Source organism: Fukomys damarensis, unplaced genomic scaffold (genome assembly GCF_012274545.1).
Source record: "Fukomys damarensis isolate Sample0158 unplaced genomic scaffold, DMR_v1.0_HiC HiC_scaffold_20, whole genome shotgun sequence".
Classification (NCBI taxonomy): Eukaryota; Metazoa; Chordata; class Mammalia; order Rodentia; family Bathyergidae; genus Fukomys; species Fukomys damarensis.
Window position 1 is genome coordinate 11,426,199 of NW_022900932.1, and position 26,125 is coordinate 11,452,323.

The 26,125-nt window shown below is 50.9% G+C and overlaps 1 protein-coding gene across 1 annotated transcript in view; it reads right to left on the bottom strand.

Annotated features, from left to right (window-relative positions):
• Adgrf5 (adhesion G protein-coupled receptor F5) overlaps positions 1–26,125 on the bottom strand; it is a 68,126-nt gene that overhangs the window by 9,618 nt on the left and 32,383 nt on the right. The window contains exons 2-14 of the mRNA XM_010617815.2: positions 24,418–24,547; positions 22,848–22,902; positions 17,415–17,585; positions 16,214–16,390; positions 16,002–16,108; positions 14,742–14,800; positions 13,814–13,953; positions 11,555–11,779; positions 10,261–10,464; positions 4,646–4,801; positions 2,577–2,696; positions 2,220–2,429; positions 1,304–1,611 (exon numbers count right to left, since the gene is read on the bottom strand). Of these exons, the coding sequence (XP_010616117.1) occupies positions 1,304–1,611; positions 2,220–2,429; positions 2,577–2,696; positions 4,646–4,801; positions 10,261–10,464; positions 11,555–11,779; positions 13,814–13,953; positions 14,742–14,800; positions 16,002–16,108; positions 16,214–16,390; positions 17,415–17,585; positions 22,848–22,902; positions 24,418–24,525 (2,040 nt within the window). The 5' untranslated portion in view covers positions 24,526–24,547. The remainder of the gene's footprint in view (positions 1–1,303; positions 1,612–2,219; positions 2,430–2,576; positions 2,697–4,645; positions 4,802–10,260; positions 10,465–11,554; positions 11,780–13,813; positions 13,954–14,741; positions 14,801–16,001; positions 16,109–16,213; positions 16,391–17,414; positions 17,586–22,847; positions 22,903–24,417; positions 24,548–26,125) is intronic.

A 26,125-nucleotide genomic window follows, 5' to 3' on the forward strand; every position in this document is an offset into this window, starting at 1 on the left:
AAACTTCTGGCAGCGTTCACAGCTCTCCACCTACTTAAAGCCCATCATGGCCTGTGCCTCACTCCATCCCAGCCTGCCTTCGCCATGTCGGTTTAGGATCCAGAGTCCTGCGGGATCTTTCTTCACCAATAGCCCATCGCTCCTGTAGAGGGCGCCCCTGCTCCTCTCTGTCCTTGCTTCCCCAGGGCTCAGCCATCTGAGAAGCTCTGCACATTTGTGGCCTTGACCTTGACCAGGGCTGCCCAGATGCTCGCATGTCCCACCGTCCCCTCTGTGTAGCTTCTCTCAATGCTCCAGGCTTTCCCAGAACCCCGCTTTTCCGCACTGGTACCGTTCTTCCAACCAGGAGGACCCATTTCCGGTGTTTACAGCTTGTGTGTGGCTGTCAATGGCACGGCCCTCTGTAGAAATTGAAATATGGGCCTAAGTCCTTTTCTCTTCCTTTCGTTACTGATTATGGTGTCAGGCCTTGAGCAAATCCTCTGATTATTGCAAAAAGGAGTGAGTTTGGGACGATCCCTGTGCTGTGAGAGTTGCGATTGTGAGCTCCTGTCTGGTTGACCTTCATCTCAGGACTCCTGAGGAACTGGGATTGAGGATTTATTCTACCACAGAGGATGTGAGGAGGGTGATATAGGTTCTCACTAACCAATGAATAGCTTTAAGCCTAGGACTCTTCAGTTTGGAGTTCCTGCATCACACACAGAGTGAATAGGGAGGGCAGGGCAGTCAGATCCTCACTGCTGATCAAGAAATGAGGCCAAGCCCTTCTCCGTGGCAGATGGACTCTGTTTCCTGTCACCCTTGGAAGGCACTGACATTGTGCCTGTGGGGTGGGGTGCTTCACCTACTGATTAGGAAGCAAGAGCTCCTTTTTTTTTTTTTATCCTCTCCCCACAAGACTGTGTGTGTCTGATATCGGCAAATGCCTATAGGAAAGCCCCAGCATGATTCTAAAGCATCATTTCTGCTTTATTTTCCTCTATGGTTTTCGTGCTTGGTTATTTCTCCTACTTCCTTTCATGCTCAAGGATGCCTTTAAGAGGATTGTGGTCTGCTTCTTTCTTTCGGGGTCCCAGGCCGGGATGAGACACGGGGCGTCCAGCGTGCTAGGCAGGCTTCTCTCTGAGCTCCATCTCCAGTCCCGTTGTCTCTCCCTCAGCACAGAAGGGGGCTATGGAACTGCCCCAGTGGCTGCCTGGAGGAAGGCGACTCCCACAGCAGGGTCTCAATACTGCCTTCGACAGCTCCCACTCCGTAGGATGGACCCACCTTCCCAGCCTCAGAAGATGCTGCCTCAAACCACAGAGCGAAACGATGAACGCTCGTGGGCTCTGCTCTGGCGCACCCTGTCTCTCCCGGTCTCTCTACCTGAGGGCTCAGCAGTCTGAGTCTCACCGGCAGGAAAGAAGGAAGACTCCATCTGGAACATCACTTTGTAATCCTCGTCCTCCTCCACACAGCACCTGAAGTGATGGGAATCCGTGCACAAACCGCTGGCTTCCAAAGGGTCGATCATGATGTTTGGCTCCAGAGGCAGTGGGTGAACAGTGACGTCTTTGCTGGCCACACTGTATGTGTTCTTATATCTGAATACGCAGTGGTACGTTCCTGAGTGGAAGGAAGACAAATACGATGGAGAGAACCCGTGCAACCTGGGAAAGGACTCGTCATAGCTTCCCAGACACCAAGAAGAGAATGCCAGATCGATCCCCCGCCCCCGTTCTCCAGCTACCTGACTGACTAAGTGATGACCCCCTATATAATAAGCACTTACATGCACATAAAATTAAGTGGCTGATACCAGGTTGGGGGTGGAACTGAATTCCAAACTGGTCTCCCAATTTCTAATCCAAGGCTCTTCCGGGAACCCAGGGAATGAAAGAGGATTTCGATGCAGAGATGAGGAGGTTTTGAAGAGAGCTGTCAGCCTGAGGAGCACTATGATATTATAAGCCCACTTTTTTGTCTCTAAGTGACATGCTCAAGTGTAAAGGGGAGCGGTACTTGTAATGGCAAGAGCTCAGGCTTTGGTGGCAGAGGCGCCAGTCCAATCCTGGGTCTGGGGCTTCTCCTGCATCTGTAGGATGGAGCAATGGCCTCTTCCCCAAGGCTGTGACACCTGCTGTGAGCAGTCAGCATAAGTGTGTCCAGGGCAGGCCTGGGATGGCACCCTGTCCCACTCAGCGTCCCAAGACCCAGGGTGGCTGTCCACTCACCATTCCACTCCCTGGTCGATGTCTCCACTGTCAGCACCGACTGGGCTCCTTCTGGATGACGCCTTGTGGCGTAGAACCTTTTGTGTATCTTAATTCCAGCAGAAGTGTTCCAGTACACCTCGTCGTAGTTACGCACATTACTGGTGCATGTTATAGAAAAACTTTGTCCCTCAGAAACAGAAATCGGGTCCGGGGTTATTATTAATTCGACTGAAAGGATACAAAGGAGAGAAACAAAATGAAGCTGACAACAAGTCGGCTGTTTGGTCTTTCACGTCACATTGACACGAGCAGAACTCAGGAAAGAGACGGCACGTGGGGCGTGGTAACAGGGCCATGTCAGCGCGGGGTGGGTACCTGGCTGCTCCTGGACTCTCTGGATTGCTAGGCTGCTGCTGGTGGCACTGTGAATTGTACTGCCTTCCGTCGTGTGCCTCAAGAGCTCGTGCACGTCCCCCTTGTGGGTGGAATTATCTCCTGATGGTCAGCAGGGTGAAAGGTGCGCATTAGGGCTGTCGACTTCACCCCAGATCCCCTCCAACCTCCACTGGGTGCCTCTGGGAGGATCAGGCTGGGTTGGTGGAACCATTTCCTGTCTCCTCTTGCAACTTCCTCTCCACCACCCCTCGGTGCATCTCGGCTTCGACATCTCTCCTCTGTAACCCTGGGAGAGCTTTTGCTTTTGTGTCTCTGTGTCCCTGCCCTTGGTTTTAGGTATAGTACAGTGTCATGGCTTAATAAGCCAGTGTGAACCCTGGAACTACATTTGCAATTGGGGAACCATAAAGTTTAGTGCCTGAATCACTATATTTGGACTCTCTTGAGCAAACTGGGACATACAGGCACCTTAACATTAACTCTATGTAATTAAATACTGAAAATTATATATTTATAACTATATTCCCTATTCTGTCTGAAAAGTTCCTCAGATTCATGAGACATTTTCATCCAAAATGTTCATGAGACCATTACAAACATAAAAGCTTATGTGACTGTCCCACTATTTTGGCCACTGGCTGTACTTTGTTTAGACTTTTTAAATCTGTTACACAGTTTAATGGGTTTCATTTGGGCAAATTTGTACTCACACAGAACACTCATTATTTTACTGCCCCCACCCTCCTGGCCCTGCCCTTGCCCCTAGTTCCACATTTTGGGGGTCAGTGTATATAATATAGCTTGTTATCTTTCCCCTTCTCTCCGAGTTTGTCTTTGACCCAGGTGACTTTCAGGAATGTCACCCGTGTCACTGTTGCACAGGACAAGAGCATCATGCGGGGAGTCCACTGTACTGGGTTGCTTTTCCAGTGTAAAATCTTATTTTTGATCATAAGAAAAAAGAAACCATCACATCCTTTAGCAGCTGGGGTTCAAGTATTCAGATCCCGCTGAAAGCCACATGTGTGTGGTATAATGTGGCCCTCACTGCCCATGGAGATCTAGAGACAGCTCCTTAAGGCTTCTCTGTTTCTGAGAAATAGAATGAAAAAGGCTCATGGAAATCCAATCTTCTCCTGTGGCATCTACACTACCAGACCAGGGCTTTTTCCAGCAAAGCATAAACATGCCCTTAAGACACAGAGCAGGTCTGCAGATAGGAGTGGAGTTACAAGGAGCAACCTGGATAAGGATGAGGTTTTCTGAGCTCATCACTGCCCTAGATGAGTGTAGGAGTATTTGGAGCACCTGAGAGCTGTGTAGATCACGTGAATTCAAGGGAATCTGCGACCGTTGTACAACAGCTAAGTCATCATTGCAGAAAATTCAAGTAAGTGTAATGGGTGCTGCTTTCCGCAGTCCTTTCCTTTCTCTAAGTTTGGAAAAGAGGGTTGCTGATGTCTCCAAGTACTTCATCTTTGTTAGTTGGGTGGGAAAACATCTGAGGCTATGTGTGAGAAATGATACTTTTAAGACTGAACTGATACTAACTAGACCGAACTGCACTAAAAAAAGCACTGTTTCAACTTTAAAACAGTAACAAAATATCAAGTTATTAAAGCTTTCTGCAGCATGATTTCTGGGAACTGGTGAAATGGGAGACAGGAAAACAAAGGGAATTGGGTAGTGGGGGGAGTCAGGCTGGACTTGAGGTAAGAAGAGGCCGTGGGAGGAAAGGGGACCTGGGCCTTTCTCTCAGACTTAAAGTAATGGGACAGAAGTGAATCCCGAACTCCTCCCCATGTCCCCTTTCTGCCTTGCAGGAGGATCACTCCATCCGGACCCCAGCCAGGGTTCCTCATCCCTGCCCTTCCTGATTTAAAAGCTCCCTGCTGCATTTAGATGGCAGAGAGGGAACTCTCTTCTGTCTCCCAGGGAAGGCTTGGCTCCAATCTCAGGCCATTCACAGGCAGAGCTAGCTTCACTCGTCCCGGTGGCTCACGAGTGTGGCACCTCCATGGCCAACACTTCGGGGACAGAGCTCTTACCCACAGGGGTGAATGTCACTTCTATGGCCTTGCTGACCCTGGCTCCGTAGCCGCTGAGGAACTCGCACGTGTAGGTGATGGTCTCTGGGCACTGAGTCGTGTTGGCCTGTAGGGTATACCTGCCACAGCCTAAGTCCAGGTCCTGGTCCTCGTGTCCTGCAGGCACAAAAGTGATTCCTTTGCTGTTGGTGCTGACCGATTCTCACCGACGCCAAGTACTTTGGGTGGAAATGGCTATGCTTTCTCAGTCGCCAGCAGTATTGCCCCTCAAAGCTGCTCTTTCCCTCCGTTCCTTGCCATTCCCAGACACCTCACACCTTCTGCACCATCCTGCCTCTTGCCTAGGCCTCTAGGATGTTTCCTTCGTCCTGTCCCTCTACTCTCCGCTCCCACCCTGCCCACTGCCATCCTTTCCTAAGACACGCTTCTAACACTCTTTCAAAACCGAAAGAAAAAGAACAAGCCCTTGATTCACCCCAAAATAAGTCAGCCTTTCCAGCACTGGCTGATCCACAACCTGTGAAATATTTGGATTGACCTATAGCCAGCTTCCCTCCCCAGCTCCCAAATCTCTGCTCCAATCACCCAGTTTCCATCTCCTAGCTGGCAGGTTCAGGCATGCCGACCCCTCTGTGAGGTTGTCTGTGAAAACCCTCTCCCCCAAGCCCCCTGGGATCCCCTGGCACCCTCTACCTGCCTGTGACTTCCATCCCCACCTCACTTCCTCCACTTGGCCCCAGGTGCTCTCGAGCCTTCCTTTCCTAAAATGACCTGTCCCCTGTGCCCAGGCTCTCCTGGCCACTTGCACATTTCTATCCTCTCTTCTTTTCACCGTGCTTCTGCATTCGCCAAATCTCTCATTCTTCACTCCCACTTCTCATCAAATCTTTGAAACCGGCCTTCTTTGGTTGTAATCAGTACATGCACATTTGAAATACAGCATGGTGGTCTTCATTTTGGGCAAGGGATACATGCATAAAACACCTTGATCGTTGTTTTCTTCTACCCCCTTCCTGCCGATCCTTTCCCTGTCTCCAAGTCTCCCTTCTAGCCTCCTATCATTGCTTTTTTAATTTTATTCATGTATTTATACTTCAGGTTTCTCGTATCAGAGAAAACACACTGTATTTAACTTTCCAAGTCTGACTCATCATTGACCTTCTTCAACCTCTACCCAAAGCACACTCCAAGGCCCACGGTGGCCTCCTCATCTCACCTTCACTGCCCCTTCTCGGCGTCCAAGCTCAGACGCTCTTCCCCTCGTCGGGCTGCTTGAGCCCTAGGTCCCTCCTGCTTCCCACGTCCTCCCTCCGGGCCTCCTCCAAGCTCCTTTCCTACTGTTTCCTCCTCAAACACTGGCGTTGCCTGGCATACTGAGCCCCCGACACTGGCCCTCTTCCTCCTGTTTCTCCGCTTCTCCTTAGCAATCTCATCCACAGCCAGTCTATCTGAACAGCGTGACTTCCCACGACTTCGTAAGACAGGTGGGGGGTGAGTGGAAAAACCCAATGGCAGCAATGGGTGATGGACACTGTATAGGAAAAATGATATTTTTAAGACTGACTTGTTACTAAGGATGCTGAATGAGGCATTAAGTAACACGGTTTCAACTTTAAGTATCCAGTTATTAAAGCTTTCTGCAGCATTATTTCTTGGACAAGGTGAAATAGGAGATGAGACGTGCTACTTTTAAGACTGAATTGATACTAACTAGACTGCACTGGGGCATTAAAAAGAAAGTTTCCAAGAGAAATGCCCTTCATGGAAACTTCAGAAACAAAGGTCCAAGTGCTGATCTGATGACTCCGGCACCTCCGACTCAACACGTGCGATGCATTCTCCCCCAGACAAAACCTGCATGTCGTCCTGCGTTTCCTCTCCGTGCCATTGGCAACTTCCCAGATTGGAAACCTTAGAGTCACCTTTCGTGACTTGCGTTTCCTCACATTGTCCTCCCATGCCGTGGTAAGGGATCTGTGTGACTGCACTTCTGAAACGTTTCTGTCTTAGCCCAAGGTCGCTGACCAAACCCCTCTGTCAGTTCTCTGAGCACCGGAAACTATTACGGCTGGACCCCCATCTTCAGTTATCTGCCCTTCAACCTACTGTTTACACCGCCTGAACATCATTTTTCCGAAGTGCAGCTCTGAGTGCCTGTTTTCTCTTTATCTTTAGAGGTACCACTGGGTACGGACTAAAGTAAAATTCTCCTTAGTACAGTGTACGGCACTTACTCGTAGTATGGTTATGACCCGTCTTCTCCTCTCAATCTCACTCTGTATCTTTCTCTCAAAAACTGGGTCCCCTCCTGGACCCTTCAACTCATCTGCGGCGTCCCTCGTCCAGGCCTGGTCACCCCTGCCATGGTCACCTTCTGTCTTCCTCTTGCCAACTTTCACGCATTCGTAACGAGCCAGCTTTTCTACCAGCTAACAGGAAGACAAGGAGCCATGCAAGAGGGGACGCGCACAGAAAGGCACAGAAGCAGTGAGGGTGTACAGTAGGAAGGTTCCACAGGGGCACGCTCAATACCCATACTTGGTTACACAGACGGAAGGGAAGGATGTTTCAGCTGGGAGACAGAGTGATCTCAGATGAGGGGAAGCTTGGTGGGCCTGAAAGACACCTAGGGTTTTAAAGGAAATGAGGGTTTCTGGCGTGTGGTTGAGTGTGCCATGTGTCTACAAACCAGCACTCCTTGTAGAAATTCACACGACACTCAGCTGGGTTGGGGTGGGAGGATGCTATCTTTTAAACTAGAATGACTATGTTCTGGTCTCCTTCACACTTTGGAGCCTGGGGCATTTTGCCACCCAAGAGGGCGTTTAGGGATGGTAAGAGATATATTTTGCTCTCCCATCTCTGGGTGCTAGTGGTGCTGGTGGGCAGAGGCTGGGGTTGCCGGCAAGCACCCTACCATGCACAGGGTAACTCAGAGATGAGAAGGATGGGGCCCTGAACATCATCCATGCCAGGCTAAGATTCCCTCTATTAGACACAATATATGATTTTGCTTGAAGAATGGATTCTGCAGTTAAGTCTGAAAACTACTGTCAGCAAGGTCACTGACCAGCAGCCGTAGGCCCTCAGGGAGTGCATGCAGGCCTAGCAAGCTGGATCCAGTCACCAGAGAGGGGACCAGGCTCCACAGTTACAGCAAGCACACCGAGCTACAGAGCTGAGCCGGTAGGGGCACAGTGTGCCGAGGATGGGCGGTACCAGGCCCTGTGCAGAGGCACTGAGTGGGTCTAATGATTCGTGTCGCACTTCCTGGGGACGGGGTGGCGTCCAAGCACAAACCCGCATCACATGCGTACTCGGCCGGCCCTCGGCTAATGAAGGGTGACCAAGGTAGCCACTGCCCAGGGCTTTCCTTAGGGGCAAGAAAACACAAGGTGCTAAATGTAAACACCGAAAACATAGGGGTGATCCAAATATATGGCGAATGCTTCAATTTTAAAAATTTATTACAGTAAAAGACACATTGCCATGAGTCACTTTTAAAATATTAAAAATAACCAACTCCCCTTCACTCTGAGCACACTTATTTCATTGTTCTTGGCAATGTGTCTTTTACTGAAATATGTTTTTTTTAAAAAATGTAAACATTCACTGTATGTTTTGACCACTCCTTTAATTGAATACATCGAATCTGCCACGATTACTTTTATGATAATAATGCAACCTTTAAGAAGGTTTCCTCAATGTAGTGGGAGATCTTTGCTTCTTACACCTCAGAAATACAAATTCTTAGCTGGGCATGGTGGTGTACAGCTGTAATCCAAGCACTCAGGAGTCTAAGGCAGGAGGATTTTAAAGTTCAAGAACTGTATAGGGAGACCGTCTCAAAAAACAAAACAAAACAAAAACAACAACCAAAAAACCCAGAGAACAAACAAAACAAAACTCAAAAGTAAATCCAGAAAGGCTCCTTTTGCTGATTATTTCCAGTCCTCTCCCATTCCAGAACACCTTGAAAATGAGAAGACACTCACACATGCAGATTCAAATACCTTGGAGAGACACATTGTGCTAGATGTTTCCTCCCTAAAAAACTGGATGCTGAAAATAAAAGTGTGATGCTTGGCTAAAGAGCTGCAGAGAGAGGTTGCCAAGGAGTGGAGGAAGGAGGGCCCTGTGCCAGAGCAGAGGATAAATTCATCAGACAACTGACAGCCAGGTCCCCAGGCAGCGGCCCTGTGGCAGGAAACCCATTGTTCTGTGGTGGACGCAGTCCACCCTGGGCCCTGGGCATTAGGAATGTCAAAGAGGGGTCTCAGCAGGTCTGGAGCACTGTAGCACAGACTTCCTGGTTCCCCTCACTGGGGCCTCTTCCAGGCCTGGAAAGCTTCCCCAGCAGGAACCACAGGAACCGCGCAAGGCCTCTCTGCCATCTGGCAGTGCCTGCAGGACGCCTACACCTCCTTTTCCTTTAAATCAGGGAAGTGACTGAATGTCCCAGGTGTGGTATTTTTGAATGACCATATGCCTTTCCCACTCTTCTCAAGCCTTTAAGGTCAAGCAGACGCTCTGCTCGTGAATCTGCTTTGCAAAATAGATATGCTCAGGAAAATGTGCATGTAAATTGATCGTTTGGTATTTTTAAAGGCTTGTAGTTCAAGAGCAGAGGTTTTGTGAAACAAAGCCTTGCACGTGAGTGAACTGCCCCGGCAAAGCCTCATTTTAGGTTGAATATTTTTTTCTCTTCAAAAATGAGCACATAATAAAACTGTTGTTTCTTGAGAGAAGAGCTGACTGATCCTATGTGGTTTCCAGGTAGAAAACAAACTTCTTCCATCCAAAGTGCCAGGCCAGCCTGCACCAGCAGTGGCTGCCGGATGGGTAATATCTTGTGAGACAAGATCTGTGGTCGAGTCCTAATTATTTTCTTTCTATATCATGGCAACCTTGGGTAAGTCATTTAATCTGGACACCATTTCTTTACTTTCGTTATTGAAAATAAAAGTGCCAGCTTCAAATTTGCGATCAAGTTTAAGGGTAATTAATAGGCGATCACTTGTTTTTAATGGGCTAATCAAACACTGTTACAGAAAACAGTCACAACGGCTGTTCCCCTTACTATCATCATGCATTAGTGTAAACTGGAGGGTGGAAACTTCGGGTCAGATCTCCTCTTAAGGAAAGGAAACATGATTGGAAACGGACATGAAGCAATTGAGAGGGGGGAGGGGGAGGGGGAGAGGGAGGGAGAAGTAAAAATGTGCATAAGAGCAGACACTACAAGGACACAGACATGAGAAAGAAGCTCAAGTCAGAGTCAGTGCAAAGCCTCAGCTCTTGGCTGAGGACAGAGAGGGCAGGAAGGTGGCACACATGCTCTTTGGCAGGTGGAGGCGCCTGGGCCTAAGTTATCAAGCTCCCCTCCTCTGGAGACTTCTACTGCCGGGATCTCGTCTATACCCAGCCTGACTCCTACAAATACACACTTCTGCAACATTGTTCTGCAGTGGCTCATCTGTTCTGCCGCTGACACCACACCCAGTGTTCCTTCGAGGTCTGGAGATCGGAAGGAGGCAGCCGTCCGGACCCCCGCCTCCCCCACACCTCCGTTTTCACTCGGCCCGTGCGCCACAGCTCACGTGGGACACCCGCACCTGGCACGCTCACGTCGCCTTCTTGCCTCCACTCGATGGCGGTCCAGTTCACTTCGTTCTTGCTGCAGCAGTTCAGCGACACGGGGTGGTTGTCACACTTCACGGCCGCTGTTTCGTTTGCCAAGATCTGGATGGGTGTCACTCTGATGTATTTTTCGGTCCCAAATTCAAAGATATCCAGTACCAGTTTGCAAGCGTAGAGTCCTGCGTAGGACACAAGGAACCCTTTATGGTGACCACTGCCTGTGTGCCTTCCCTTGGAGGAGGCCAGCCCCCTCCTGGGACAGGGCCATTCTCCACTGAGCTCCCTGTTTGCAGACCCTGAGACTTCGTCTGCATGCTTGGTGGGGAGCACTCAGGAGGGGCCGGGTCAGCGCTGTTACTCCCGCAGCTCCAGGAGGAGGAGAGAGGCTCCTCTGGCTGCACACGCAGGGATTTTTTTTTTTTCTTGTACTGGGGACAGAACTCAGATCAGTGGAACCACTGAGCTAAATCCCCAGCCCAGAAACTCATATTCTTTCTTTCTTTTTTTTTGTACCAGGGATTTAACTCGGGACCTTGTGCTTGTGAGGCAGGCAGCAGAACCACTGAGCTAAATCCCAGCCCCAGCAGGGATTTTGTTAGTGAGAAACAAGGGTGTGAGCGGATGAGGTAACACTGGAAAAGCCCTGGAGAATAGAAGAGCTCGGACAGTTTGGAGATCCTATTTAGCTCCATGTTAAAATTGGAATCGATCAACACGTGGTGAGACCCAGCGGTCCACAGTCCGTATTTGTAGGTGAAGGAGAAGAGAGGGCCCAGCTGACTCTTGATTTAAAATGGGACGACCATTTCCACCCATGTTTGATTCTCGACCATGTTGGGACCATCGCGCGTCTCTGAATTGAGATCCCGGCTTCTGCAGTTGCTGGGGGCGGGGTTTGAGGACAGGGGCGGGGCAAAGGGAGGCGGAGGCGCTGCCGTGGAGCCAGGGAAGATGGTTTGTGCCCTCGGCTGTGGGACTGGCTTAGGCTTACACCCAGGTCCAAACTCAGGGAACTCTACACTCTAGATACTTGCGGCCCATCGTGTCAGTTCCAACTCATCAAATCTACTCTAAATGTTTTAAACCTAACTGAAAAAATAACGAAATAATACTACGTACAAAATTTGAAAAATAAATGAATCTTAAAAGCGTTTCAAGACAAAGGCCACGGGATGAGTTTTCTGTGGTAAAACTCTGAGCGTTCCAGCCCTTTCTGGACGGCTGGGACACCCCGCGCCCCTACCCCAGGGCCACGCCGGTCCCCCTCACCCTCATCTTCCCTGGTGAAGTTGATGATGGTGAGGCGCGATATGGAAGTCAGCTGCACCGTGGTGTACATGGAGTGTCTGCTGTCGTTGCTGAGCAGGGACAGTTTGGAGAGCCCTTCTCCGTAGAGCCAGGACACGTTGGAGGACAGCACCTCGTTTTCACACTCCAGGGTCACCGTGTCCCCTTCAAAGATGACTGCTGGGGCGACCAATAGCTTGGTTTCATCTGGAAATTCAAAGAAAAGGTGTTAGGACCCTAGAGCAAATAAACACACTGGATGCTGCTCGGTGGGTGCCGCCAAGGCCGATTTGTGGGTCCCCTGGGCACAGTGTCTCTCCACGCAGACGCCCCATGGCTGCCACCAGAGGCGACAGGAGGTGCAGCCTGCCAGCTGCGAGGGACACGGCTCCAGTTCCAGGTCTTTGTAGGATGTGCGTCCTGAGCTAACTTGGGCGATTCCTAATGGACGGAGTGTGGGTCCCACAGTTGTTTTCAATATTTCACTCTGGGGGCAAATTGCCCCTCAGTTTGTGAGGAAGGGACGCTGGCTAGCAAACACAGGGATTCTTAGCTGCTGGCTGGAATAAGGTCTATAGCTTCTTCCCAATAACTCTTAGCCTGGTGCACTCAACGCTCTGACCTAAGCTTTCCATGAGTTAGAAATGGGAAAACAAATTAATTATCTGGAATAATTGAAGCCCGCTGGGGAAGAAAGAATTTTTAAAGACCCCATCTCACGGACCCTTCAGAGCGGCAGCTTTGTAGAGATAGGTGTGGGTTTGCATCCAGATTCTGTCCTATGGGTACCAGTGGACCTCAAGGAGCCGCAGCTCCCCCAGTCTGGACAATGGCACCGCCAGAACGACCTTGAGAGGGGACTTGAGAAACTGTGCTACTCTTATTGCTTGGGCAGTAAAATTCCCCAGAATCCCTGCGTTGAGTCATTTCCCTGATAAAAATAAAACACAAGTTTTTGTATGTGTTTTCTGGGTGTCCTCTGCTTGTGCAATGCATGTTCCCCTACATAGGCTTTGACACAGTGTCCTTCACAGGCCGTGTGTGCCAACGCTCTGTGAGGTCCTGCACAGGGCCGGATGCCTGGCCAGGCCCTGACACCTTGTAAATGCAGCGATAAATCCCATCACACCACTGTAGAGTAGCCTCGTGTTCTAGTCAAAACATCAGTGTTTATAAATACTTAGCACTTTCTCAAGGCCCCTGGCTAAAATAAAGTTTTTTCAAAATCACATTCAACTCTTCGGAAATGGGCCGTCTGCATATTTAAGGTAGTGGCCTGGCTTTGGACTTGGAGAGAGCTGTGTGCCTCCATTTCCTCACCTGCGTGTTGGAGAAAATAGCATCACAGGACGTGTGCAGGTGAGACTCATGTGAACACCCTGGGCCTGCACAGAGAGCACTTTTCAGGTGAGAAGGCTCTGAAAAGCCAAATCTTGGGGCTGTGCTGTGTGAACCCATATTTTAGGCTCTTTATTCCCTTCTCTTTAGTCTCCCGGTTTGTATTTATCTTGCTGCCTTGCATCTGCTGAATGTAGACTTTGCCATCTCCTCTTCTGTTGCAGTGCTTGATGGAGATCCCTGATGTTTCCTGAGCCAGGCTTATACTCCAAACACTTTATGTTAAAAATGGCCAGAGACTCAACAATACCAGCGCGGGCTAGAAACCCCTTTGAGGCAAACTGACTCCCAAGCTGGGGCTCCTACCTCCACCTGTGCCTCTCTGTGTTCCAGAGAGAAACCGCTCTCAGCCAGGCCACAGAGCAGAGCTACCAGGATGGCTGCCAGGGTCCCTGCCGGCCATGTCCCGCCCTCCTGGCTCCGAGTAATCACTCATGGGCACACTGGGACCCACGCTCTACCCCATTTGCAAAATGGGAGAAAGCATTTCAAATGCTGTGTTACGCCAGCTCTAAAACAGTAGCTGGGAACGTCCCTATGCATGGGAGTCATGTAGGGGCCTTGTCCCTTTCAGGCAGGTGCGGGGGGCTAAGACCCTCTGCTCTGTCCCCTGCTCAGTGTCAGTGCTGTGAGCACCTCCAACCCTCAGGGTTAGTTTCATTTCCTTGGATGTTTTTGAGCCCCTTGGCCCTGAATCCCAGGACAGGGAGGGGAGCCAGGTTGTCAGGCACTGGCTGGAGAGGGAGGGATGGCACCCAACCCTCCCACCTTCAACTGCAGCATAGAAGCCACTACCAAGCTGCGTGGAACCTACACAGGGAGAATGCACGTGGTGCCACTCACTGTTCACACCCTGGAAGGAGTTCTCGTCCGCTTTGTAGGTCTGGTTGAGGGTCTGCAGCACCAGCTCGTTGGCCTTCTGGATTCGTCCAGGGGGGAGCATTGTAGTCTTGACCTCATAGCTCACAGACACACTGCCATTGCTGGAGAGAGACCATGCTGATCAGCAAAGCAGTGACTGAGAGTCTATATCCTTGGGGTTTATTTGCTTGGGAAAACAAAACAGCAGCAACTACCCGGGGAATCCTCAGGAATCACTGATGTGGACCTGTCTTCAGACTCAGCGCATGCAGGACTTGCACACACGGGCAGGGAATGGAAATGAAAAATGCTGCCAGGTGGTAATCAGTGGACTGAGTCCCGTGGCCTGATCCCGGGGAAGCAGCCTCAGTCCAGAACCTGCCAACTGCGGACACAGCCTCACAGGCTGACGGTCAGCAGCCAGACTGATGTTAATTGAAGCCAAAACCCCGCTGCTCTTGAACAGACACAGACCCCTGACTTTCAAGATCGGCAGCTAAGTCTGAAATTGAGTCCAGACCCCTCACGGGAGCTTTGCACGTTGCAGCTTGGCACTCCTCCATCCTGACTGTTGGCTATGTCTTCCAGAACAAAGGCATTGTTCCATGGGGCTATTCCATTTTTACATTTCTAAACTCTAGACTACAAACTTGCATGCTTGTTTTCATACTTCTTGCATGCATGAAGTGAACACACCTTTTTCCTCTTTATTACTAAGCAGGTGCATCTATCCATAAGGGGTGAGAGACTCCCTTCAGTACTTCCTTTGACTTTTTTACCCCCTCCATGTTAGTCTTCACCTTGGCCAAACTCTGCCCAGAGTCCCCACATGGCGCCCCCTAGTGGGACTTTTCTCCTTCACTCATACACTGGTGTCTCATCAAATAGAAGTACTGTATAGCATTCTTACGTGAACTCTGTCACAGCCACTGATCTGAATCCTGGTAGAATCCTGTACCCCTCCTGGAACTGGAAAAATGTAAAAAGGCAAGTGAGTGTCACATATGGGAGGCTGGTGAGAGACACACAGATTGAAACCCAGCTGAGAGCACCTGGTCCTCACCACTCTGCTAAGACTTTGTCATATATGTATACTGTGCCTCTGACATCTGAAGACCTGCGAAGCCGCTGTCTCTAACCATCTATGTCCATCTGGGCCGCTGGAGAAGCAGATGCTAGAGGAAGCGTGCATAGGCGTCACCTGGGGAAGCGGCCAGGAAAGGATGGGGACCAGGTACCCAAAGATCGAGGGCAACTTTCTTTTTCCTTAAAGCTACATTTCTTAGTGGTGTGTATGCATGGGTGTTTGTGTGTGTGTGTGTGTGTGTGTGTGTGTGTGTGTGTGTGTGTGTGTGTAGGGTTCCTCCACTGGGCAGAGTGACCACATTGCCAGATATGCAAAGCAGGGGTCCATGAGGTCTCCTGGGGGAGCCAGTGCTCCTTACGCACTCCTGGAAAATGGCCTCTGTGTGGCCCCCTGTGGGTGGCAGAGGTTGCTCTTGGCCAGAAGAGTGAGGGGAAGCACAGTCTCAGCCCACCTGGGCCACTTTGCCCCGCGGCAGCTCTGTCAGAAACGAGTAAAGCAAAAGTTGGGTGTGGTGGCGCATGCCTGTAATCCCAGCACTCCAGAGGCTGAGGCAGGAGATCGCTGTGAGTTTGAGACCAGCCTGGGCTACATAGTGAGTTCTAGGTCAATCTCAACTATATATAGTGAGACCCTGTCTCAAAACACCAAAAAAAAAAAGAAAAAGAAAAAGAAAAAGAAAAAAGAAATGAGTAAAGTGGGATCAGTGCCTGGCAAGCAAGCACAGCGCCCTGTAGAACAGGGTGGCCCAGTATGTGGCTTACACGTGACAGCCGAGAGGGCTCCAGGGCGCGGACCACCCATGCCCGGGGTCAGCCTTGGGTCACTCTGCCTGAAAGCGGTCAGGGTTTTCACTGCCTGAACCCCACCCCCACGGACAGCTCTTCTGGGGCTAAGGTGACCCCACATGGTCCCCTGAGCCTGTTTGATCCAGTGCTTATGAAATCCCCATCCTGGGGAGATGTAAATAACTCCACCTCCACACTCAGATCGGGACTGAGCCAAGCAAACCATCTGCTGTGAATCAAATGGACCCAGTTCAGCCCAGTATCTGTGGGTGAAGAGGCTGCTGGGGCCAAAACCTACCGCCCTTTCCAGGTCAGTCTTGTAAGATCGGTAGAGGGCAGAGGATATGTTCAAGAGGTCTTCTTGAAAACCCACATTCAGTCTGACTTTCATTCTCAAGGTAAGAACTGAAATAACAATCTCGTGTAAGTGATTGAATACAGACAGAACGGAGAAACATGAGCTTGGGCTAAAATTGAGTAGCCAGTCAACGAACATGAAAGAGCAGTTACCTGTCGGGAGCTGACAGAAAGGTCCCTGGGGAGGGAGTCCTTTCAGGCAGCTGCAGGGGTTCCCTGAGGAGACACTGTCATGCTCCTGACAGACAGTATTGTGGAGGCATCTTTCCTGAGGCCACTCATAGCCTGACTCACAGGAGCACCAGAGTTCATTTCTGGTGGGTGTGCAGACTGTCGTCAACCAGGAGGGAGGAGAGAGAAGGCAGTCATCACCTTTGCGTTAGAGACGGGACGGGTCTACAGGGGCAGGGAAATCCTGATGCGTCTCCTCTGCATTGCCCTCTGGGCTGCCAAGTGCTACACCCAGAAGGCGGGTGGCTCTGCTTATCGGATGATTGTTGAGTGACATTGATGGCTGGGGCACCCTTGAGATGGTCAAAAACAGGTGGCCATGGGTGTCTGTGGTGATAGACAGAGTGTGTCCTCGACACTCACACCCTCTTAGTGCCCTGTCATTCTGCGCCAGGGTGGACCCAGACTGGATGGAGCTCTGGAAGTTAGGTTATAAAGGACACCGTGCCCACCCACCCCCGGGGACACTGGCAGCCCCAGCATAAAGGCCTGTCATGGAGAGGCTGGCACAATAGGGAACTCAGGTCTCTGGGCAGCACCTTGTAAGGAGCTGCAGCCTCCTGGACACGCATGGGCTTGGGAGCAGATTTTCCAGCTCCACAGAGTCTTCAACTGACTCCATCACAACCTTGTGAAAGATCCTGACCAGGAGCTTCCTCAGATCCCCGGCCCTCAGGCATTGCCAGGCATATTATGCAGGACCGAGGAAGACTAATTCATGGTCTGAGAAGTTCTTCCTAATGCCTTACTTCTGATCCATTTCCTGGTTCCTGTTTCCCCCTCACCTATGGTGCCACAGAGAAGGGAACTTACTGCCGTTTAGTACCCTGGGCCAGTCCTTGCTGTAATTACGGATGCCCAGAGGGAGGATCCAGTAGTTTGTCATGAAGGACCTGGTCATATCTCAGGGCCGCTTTATGACAACCGTCACGGAAGCCACCAAGCTAACCTCCAATCACCATTCATAAGGAGATCCTGGCTGTAGAGTTCACCACGTGGGCAGTGAAGGCCTCTTGGTCCTTTCCCTGGCCTGCCGGGCCATGTGCTCCCATGAGCAGCCTCCCAGTCACCTTTGTCCTGAGACGCCTTGCCATCTGTCCTACAGCCTCGGGCTATCACTCACCTGTTGTCACCTGTATGCTCAGAATGGAAGTCACTGTGTCAGTGTCGTTTTCTTGAATTGGAAAACTGAGGCTACCCAGCTGAGCTCTGAGAGACTCCAGGAAGGACGCGTTCTGAAAGCTGACCTCGACATCCACAGTGTATTCATCCACCACAGAACTGCTCAGGGCCTCTGAAATGAAAGTACGGAGGCCTTGAGAACCGACGGGGGTCACGGAGAGAGACAGGAGGGATGCTCCAGTGGGTGAAGGAAACGGCAGGTGTGGGTGGAGGCTGGGCACAGTGGCCCATAGGAATTGCTAGTGGACGCCTTGAGAGAAAGGGGAGTTTGTCTGCTCCCTGCCCACCCTGCCCCCAATGCGGTGACCAAGACAAAGGACCACTGTGTGGGACGTGAACTGTTCCAGGATGGAAGTAGGGGACTAACAGGGGCACAGTTCAGGCGCCACAAGCCAGGGTTCTGGTCAGAGGAGCAGGCTGCAGAGTTTCCGGCCCCATTCAGGTGACAGGCACACATTCCATGAGCTAACTGCACAGCTGGAAGACCTCTGGGGAAAGCATTCTATTATCCCCTTTGTTCTTACTCTAGGCACAGAGCGTGTGCTCTTTCTTCCTCCAGGATTTATAACACCACAGGTGGACAACGCAAGTCTGGCAAATTGGAAAGTAAATTAAATGGGCGTTCTAACTCTTTGTCATTTTTCCTGATGGTCTTTAGGCTGCAGACTGCTGGCTCTTTTACAGCTCTGTTCCTCCATGCAGGCCAGCTCCAGGCAGCCCAGATACACCTCCGATATAAATCTTAGAACTGTTCTTTCCTGCTTATTCCATCCTGTCCAGCCGCTGACCATGAGTGTCCCAAGGACAGGGACTGTTCCCTCCCCTTCCCCTGGCCCTGCTCACCCCCTGGCACACAGTGGGTCCATGCCAGTGATTCTGAGTGAACCTGCTAGCCTGAGTCATACCACAGATTCATTTCCTGGTCACCAAGGGGATATCTGACGCTACTGTGGCTGGGATGTACAATCAGAGCAGAGCCCTGGGCTCGGGCAGTAGTTAATTAAGAGATTAAAGGATACAAAATTTCCTCCTAGATGCATTGAGGATATTTTTATATGGGAAAAATATTAAGGGAATGCTTGTAAAACTGTTACTTTAAACTTTAAATCAAACACGAAACTGATTACACAGGTCTTATCATAAAGTTAAAAACTCTATGCCTGCTTTTTAAAAGAAATGAATTTTCTCAAAACATGGTAAGATTTGTTCTGAATATTCCAAGCACCATTGACCGGAAACTCTCAGAGAAATTTATCATGGGAAGTTCGACTTGTTGAGTGTTTATTGCAGAAAGCCAGAGATTTGTTCATTTGTAAGCCATGTTTGTCTTAGGAGGTTGGTTTCACCCACCAACCTGTTGAAAATTATTTTATTTTAATATCCTTCAGCTAGCTGTAATAGACTCAAATGATGAAAACAGTCCGTGCAGATCGTTTAGGAATGCACTGTATGATGTATTTTACAATAAATAAATAAATAAGTGACTTAAAACCTCACACAGAACTGCAGTCTGTCACGATACAATGACATTGCCTCAGACTTCCGTTTCCCTTTTGATTCTAAATGGTTGAGTGCTGGAAGCCCTTTTCCTGGAAGGCCTGCTAGTTTTTGTTTGTGTTTTTCTCACTCTGGACACACCACGTCGCCCACTGGGACAGTTTGAAAGAGGGCGTTGATGATATATTTATGAGGCTGGTCTACAGCACACTTTTCCCTGAAAAGTCAGGTGGCCAGGTCTGTCCCTGCAGGGGGCCCCCAGCTCCAGGTCCCTCTGTAACCAGGCCAGTGAACTCTCCTCTCCAGAGTAGAAACAGGATTTCTGGACAGCGCTACATACGAGACGGGAGAGGTCAGTAACAATCCCATGTCACCCACTTCTTCCCCGCTAGCTGCGGCTCAGGGTGGGAGCCCCGCAGGACACCTGGGGTCTGCCTGGGGTCCCCTCCGTCCCTGAGCCCCTCCCTCTCTGATGTGTCTGCAGGACACACGTGGCAATCCGCACGCCACGAGTCCCTGTGAAACCAGTGCAGATCTTCTGCACAGATTGTCACGGAGCCGGGGCGGAGGCCGAGCCCTGGAGGGAAGGACCTGGACTCCATCAGCTTTTAGCCTAGCTGCCCTGTATAGCTGTTCACTCGGCATTGGCTCTAAGGTCCTCCCTCCCTCAGGCCCTCTCCCATTCTTCTAAGCCTTCCAAGAGAGTTTCAGTCACCTTTAGCCTGGGTGTCTTCTCTCCCTGGAGACAGCGAGGAGGAGCCTCTCATAGCCAAGGAAATGCCTATGAGGAAACCCCTCAAAAACACCACCATAGTTCAATAGGCCTGACTCTTCCCCAGACAAAATGAACTCTAGGGCTCCCCAGAGTTGAGTGGGGATCACACACACACACACACACACACACACACACACACACACACTCACTCACGCACTCACTGTGGAGCCTCATCCCAGGCCAACCAAATGATAATCTTTATGGGGCAGGCCAAGAAATTATTTATATTTTAAAAAGATTCCTACTGGTGACTTTGATAACCAGGCAGGTTCGGGATCTGACATCGGCATCTGTCTGAAAAAAGTCAAGGAAGCAATCGTGGAGAGCCGGTTAGTGCCCAAAGTTGTTTCCTCGTTTGCTTTGGTTATTGTTTTAGTCACATCCCACTGCTGCTCTTGTGGGGAAACCTGCTTCCTGTGTGCCCCTCTGTCCCCAGGTGCATGAAGGTGATGATGATAAAAGTAGTAATAACAGCAGCTACCGTCTGCCATCACACAGGTGGTCCCAGTGTCCGAGGACAGGCGACACCCGTTTTTCAGGTGGCGCAACTGAGGTTCAAAGAGTTGAAACCACACAGTGCAAAGGGCCAGAGGTGGGATTTGAAACCATATTTCTCTGACTCCGAATTCCATTTCCTTTTAACCGGACCCTGCCACAACTCAGATTGAAAAAGATAACAGCTGAATCGTGTCATAAACCCTGAGGTACTATAATAACACAAAGCATTACTGGATATATGTTCACAAGAAATCAAACACTTCTCAAGCAAATTTTAAAAAAAGCAAGCTGAAAAGCAAAATTATTGATAATAAATGGCAGAATCATGAAAACCACTGCTCAATTCTTAGGAAGGACCTTTCTAGGGCAGTCATCTCTGAGCAGAATCCCCAGGAAGTGTGGGAAGCCTGGGAGCCACAGCAGGACAGTGCTCCAAGAAGAGAGACAGGGCATGGGATCCCTGAGCAATGCCCCCATGGCTGTCTGGGGGACACAAGAGAAGCCTCTTGTGCTGGACCTTCCTCTGACTGCAGGACAGCACAGGGACCCAGGGGTGGCAGCTGCACCCAGGAGAGCGCCAGGACATCCAGGGGACAGTGTGACCCGGACCCCATGAGGTGGGCTCGGAAGCTCAGTCCAGGGCTAGGGATTAGAAATGCAAGCCCCAGCATGTCAAGTCCTGAAAAGGGCCATTCCTTGTGCCTAGGTTTGGGGCACTGGGAGGGACGGGGCCAGCTCCCTGCTGCTGAGATGCCTCCATCTGTACCCTCCATCTGGCTCCTGGTATTTTGCCTATTTTCTTTTCTAGGTTGCCTTCTCCCCTGTGCTGTTTGTCTGGCTTTTCCTGGCTCATGATTCCTGGTGTCACTAGTGTCCTCCAGTGAGTGACGTCAAATTGTGACACAGTGTCTGGGTCGTCATCACAGCTATTTGAACAAACAATACCACTTTTGCCTGGCAGGGCTGATGGGGATGGTGGCTTCTAGAACCAGCCTGAGAAGGTACAGAAATTCACCTGCCACCTGCTGAAGACAGAAGCCAGTTGCCCTCACCCAAGAGGAGGGGCCTGGCATGTTCTCCATGGTCTGTATCTCAAGGGACTGGATTCTGTTTCTTCCTCTCGACTGCATAGCAAGTGAGTGGCAAGAGACACCTATCCTGTGCTCATTTCTCGGTATTTTCTAGAAGCAGCAGTTGGGTAGCATCATCTACATGATACCAGCCCTCATTCAGCAGGTACAGCCACAGAACCTGTGCTCCTATAGGGTCCAGGAAGGGCGGTTCACACAGGGGAATCCACAGAATTCCAGCCGTGGCCCACTAGCCAGGCACGGACAGAGAACATGAGTCATGAGATGCTGGATTGTGAAGTCCTGAGCAAATGATCCATCCACCCCGCTAGCCATCAGCCCAAATCGTCAAGGCCACCCCACGCCAAGTCCTTTACCTTGTAGGATGAGACACCACTGCCCGTCCTCCTCTATAAAGTACCCAAGCGATATGCAGAGAGCCACATGTGGGACCCCCCACACACAGGAGAATGGTGAGTGTGGGTTCTGGAGTCCAAGAAAGCAGTGGGGAGGGCACCTCTGATCTGGGTGGCCCATTACTCTCTGTGAGCCACAGCTGTCCACCGTGAATAAGGGTGATGGGCTTACTTCACGACTGCCTGGACCTTGTGTGCAGACCTCTTGTGTTATGGGTCTTATCCGGGTGTCCCCTCAAAGCCTTTTGTGCCCAGAGATAGGGCTTCCACAGGTGATAGCTTCCTGCTATCTGGGGTCCCCCTGAGCTCTACCTGGCCCAGCCTGGGCCTTGCCTTTCTGTGGCCGTTTTCTATCTCAGTGGTCAATCCATCTTCTGCAGGCTATGGACTGATTTGCCAATGCTTCTCAAGTGACTTTAGAGGCCCAGGAGGACCCCGTACACTAAACTGAAAATGTGTTTCCGTGGTGATTTGTCGCCATCAGAGTGGCTTCTAATGAAAGCACGCCTGAAAAATTTTGGAGTGTCGAATCTCAGATGTGGAAGTGGTTTCTTCTTCAAGGCACTGTGGCCTTAGGCAGCAGAGCCAAGAGGTGTAGAAAAGAACCCTCTTATTCCTGTGGGGGCACCAGCTGCTCCCAGGGAAGCTGGCAGCCCAAATCCTGGAGGGACTCATTGGAGACGAGAGTCGAAACTCTCCTGCAAACAGTTTGATTTTCAAAATAATAAATGTCTTCCAGAATACCAAACCATGGGGTTAGGCAGGGAAGGCTACACAAGGACACGAGAGAAGGGCAAGAAGGAGAAGGGACTGGGCGGGAGGGTGGGAAAGCCAGGAGTTCTGTGACTCTCCAGTGAGCACCTCCATCCAGAGCTCCATAAAATGCAGTCCATTTCTCAGCTTGGAGCCCAGAGCCAGGTGGGCCTGGTGGCTGTGCTGGGAAGAGAACCAGCTGATACCTCTGTCCCAACCCCAGGGTAAGCCTGTTCTCTGGGTCCTTTCCCACCACGGGCTTGATGGGCTGGGAGCCTGAACTCTGGGATCACAGTGTTTGAAGAGCTGCCAAGGAGCCAGTGGTTGGGTGTACAAGAGAAACCACCAGGGAGGAATTCACATACCTGCACAGCTGGGGCTCTGCAGCTCCTCACCCTCGAGGTCCACTGCATATAGCACCTGGAAGAACATTTGGGGAGGCGTCAGTTAGAGAAGTCCTCTCCTTGGCTTCCTATCCACGCACCCCTGAGTGTCCCAGACAAGCTCAGGCTGCCAGTTTCAGGGGGCACCGTGGCCCGGGGACACAGGAACCCTGTGGAGTGCCCAGGAAGGATTTTCATAGCCTGCCTCAGCATCCGGAAATGGAGGAGATCCCCACACTACTTGTCAGAGCCCTGTCAGGGAAGGACAACTGTGAGGCTCAAACAGGTGCTTTCTGCCTACCCAGAACCCTGTGTCACCCCAGTGACCTACGGGGCCAGTCTCATGACCTCTGCTCACCAGGCCCACCCGCCTCTCTGCTGTCCTAGGGCCTGGGAGCCAGCACTCAGGCTCAGAAGTTTTTCTTTCCTCCTTGGATCCTCCTGGCACTGTTCTGGTGCTGGTTTCTGTGGGAAGACCAAGGAAATAGCTTTGCCATCCAGCCTGCTGGGCTATGCTGCTCCCCAAGGGGGCAACACCGGGGAACGTACTCATCCCCAGTGGGCCTTGGTTTACTCCTCTGTAAGATGGGAATCAAATAATGCCGGCTTCCTGTGATTGTCACAGGAAGTAGGAGAGCTACAGAGTAGCACATAGCAAGCTCTTAGTATGCTTGACTTACAGAATACAGTGGTTAGAAAAAAAAAAGGCTGCAGGTGTTGAATTCAAATCCCACCTCCACCCTAACATGGCCTCGTGACCTAGGGAAAGTTATTTGATCTCTCTATGCCTCTGTCTGCACCCTCACAGTGGACTCACATGGGAGTCCACTCGGCAGAAGGTTATTAAAGATCAAATGCGTCCTAAGGAAAGCTGCGATGACGCAGTGAGTGCCAGGAACCACTGTTCTAGGAACGAGTCCCATCTGCCCTCTGTGCTGGGTCCCCTCTGTGGAGCCCATCTCCTCTCATCTGTGACTTTCTGGTTGAAGAGAGGATGATGTCCAACGGGGACAAGTAGAATTCCAGGTCTCCCAAGCTGTCCCGGCAGTAAATGCCCTGATTCTGTATACAGAAAGGCTCGAGCGGGAATGATCCCGTAAGGAGAGCCGGGCATGCATCACCCCCACTGGCTTTGCAAAGACAAAGCCACAGGACCACGTGGCAGCAGAGGTCCACTGTGCTGTGTCCGCTGTCACACAGGCACACACAGGCCAAGGTCCTGTGGACTGTGTGCCACCCTGATGCCGAGTTGAAAGCGGTCCTATGCGAGCAACTGATTCTCCAGTCATCCTCTTGCACTGCTATATTGTCACTGCCACTTCCCAGCCCCTCTGGAAGCCACACCGATGTCCCCTTGATGCCCCCACCTCGATCTCGCCACCAGCAGGCCGCAAGCCATGGCCCAGCCCCGCACCATGGCTGTCCATAGTCACCCGTCCGCCTTGCCAGCAACCTTCACACAAAGACCCCTCTGCCCCTGCTTTTTTGAGGAAATATTTTAAAGCCTGCGACATTCCCAGAAAATCAGAGATGCGTCTGAGGATTCACTCACCAAAGGATCAGGTTTGAACTTCATGAACTTCTTGTGTGAGCTCAGCACCCCAGACAAGCACACAATCAGGAGCACCAGGCGCGGGGCAGACCTCCCTGGGGACTGCATTCTTCAAGGCGGAGTTGTTGGCCTGAAATGGGAACCAGGTGACTTAGAGCAATTTATTTATTAAGCAAAGAAAGAAGGAGTGAGACCTATCTCGAACGTCACACCCCACAAGGACCTTTGCATTCAAGAGGGGAAAGGACAAGGAAGGAGCCACTTTGGTCCCTGCTCGGGACACTTGGATCTTGGGGCACAGCAGGCAAAATGGGGTGTGTGGGGTGCTACGCAGAAGCAGAACCAAGGTGGCAGGCAGCAGGGAACACTTCGTACATCCACAGAGAAGGGCGAGAAGAAATGAGAAGGAAAAAGCAAGAGCGGGGGAGCAAGGGAGAGATCGACCGACCGCTCAGGTGGACACACCTGTCTTTTGTGATCCCGTCCCAGAACACACTTCACATGTGTCAGAGGATTCGGGACCAGCTCCGTACCCATATGCAATGCATTGTGAGGTTTTCAGTTCTGCCATGTCCTATCTGACCCTATTTTCCCTTTTCATTCTGGTAGCAACCATTAAATTGACCTTGTGACCCGTATTCATGGACTGTCGGCCATGAATATGAGAACTGGACTGTGTTATAAATCTGTGTAAGTTGTATTTTAAGCATGTAGGTTGCATTTTACAACATTAATCCATGTTGTTGAACCCCACAATGCAGGATACTAGCATTGCATGATAGCCCATCTGATGTAGTAATCTTTAAAACTATCTCTTTATAACGTTGGTGATGAAAAATGGGCTTCTGGGCAGTCGGAGTAATCCTCGTTGGGTTTGAAGAGCAGAGTGTCCCCTGGAGTGAGCCCAGTCTTCTGCACCTGCAACCAGGAAAGCCTGCTTTCTGCAGAGTTGCCTCCCTTCCTGGCTTTCTATGTCCACATGTGCTTGACAGACATCAGTTGATGAGGACACCAGAAATCGAGCTCTCTGAGGACAGAGATGAGCAGTGGGACCAGGCCAGGGTGATACTCAGTCATGGGCTGCCGGGGGCCACCTTTCCTCTTCCCTGTGGGGCCTTGGACAACAGTAGACAAAATTTGCCAGTCTGCAATTGAGCATTTCAAAGTTCTGCCGCTCGGTGGTTGGGGAAAATGCTTTGCAGTGTTGACTCGGGGAATGGGTGTCGAAGACCAAAGGCACCTGCCACAGAGAAGTCATGGCTGTCTCCCTTCCCAGCCAGATGGAAAGGGGAAGGCTTTGGTGGCATGGTGAAAGCTGAGCCCCCCAGGTGACTTCAGTTGTCCCTGGGGTGAATCCAGTGTTTAGGGGCAGCGTAACCAACTCAGTGTGCTGGGCTACTGACTCCACACCGAAGCCATGAACAAGGGTGAGACCTGAGAAAGCAGGAGGCAGTGAGTGTCCTTTAGCGCTGCACCCAGGGAGAGACACGGGTGCCAGAGGGGCCAGGCAGGCTCTGTCTTCCTCTCCTTTCTCCAAGTTGGCAATGAAGCACCCCCACCTTTTCTGGCAGAATTGGCAAGAATTACAGTGTCCCCAAATGGTCATGCCTGCCCCTTCTGTGTTGGCCAATGGCCAGTAATGTCCCATTCCCTCCTTCCCTTTGCCTCTCCTGAGACAGATTTTTTTTTTTTTTTTTTTTTTTTTTTT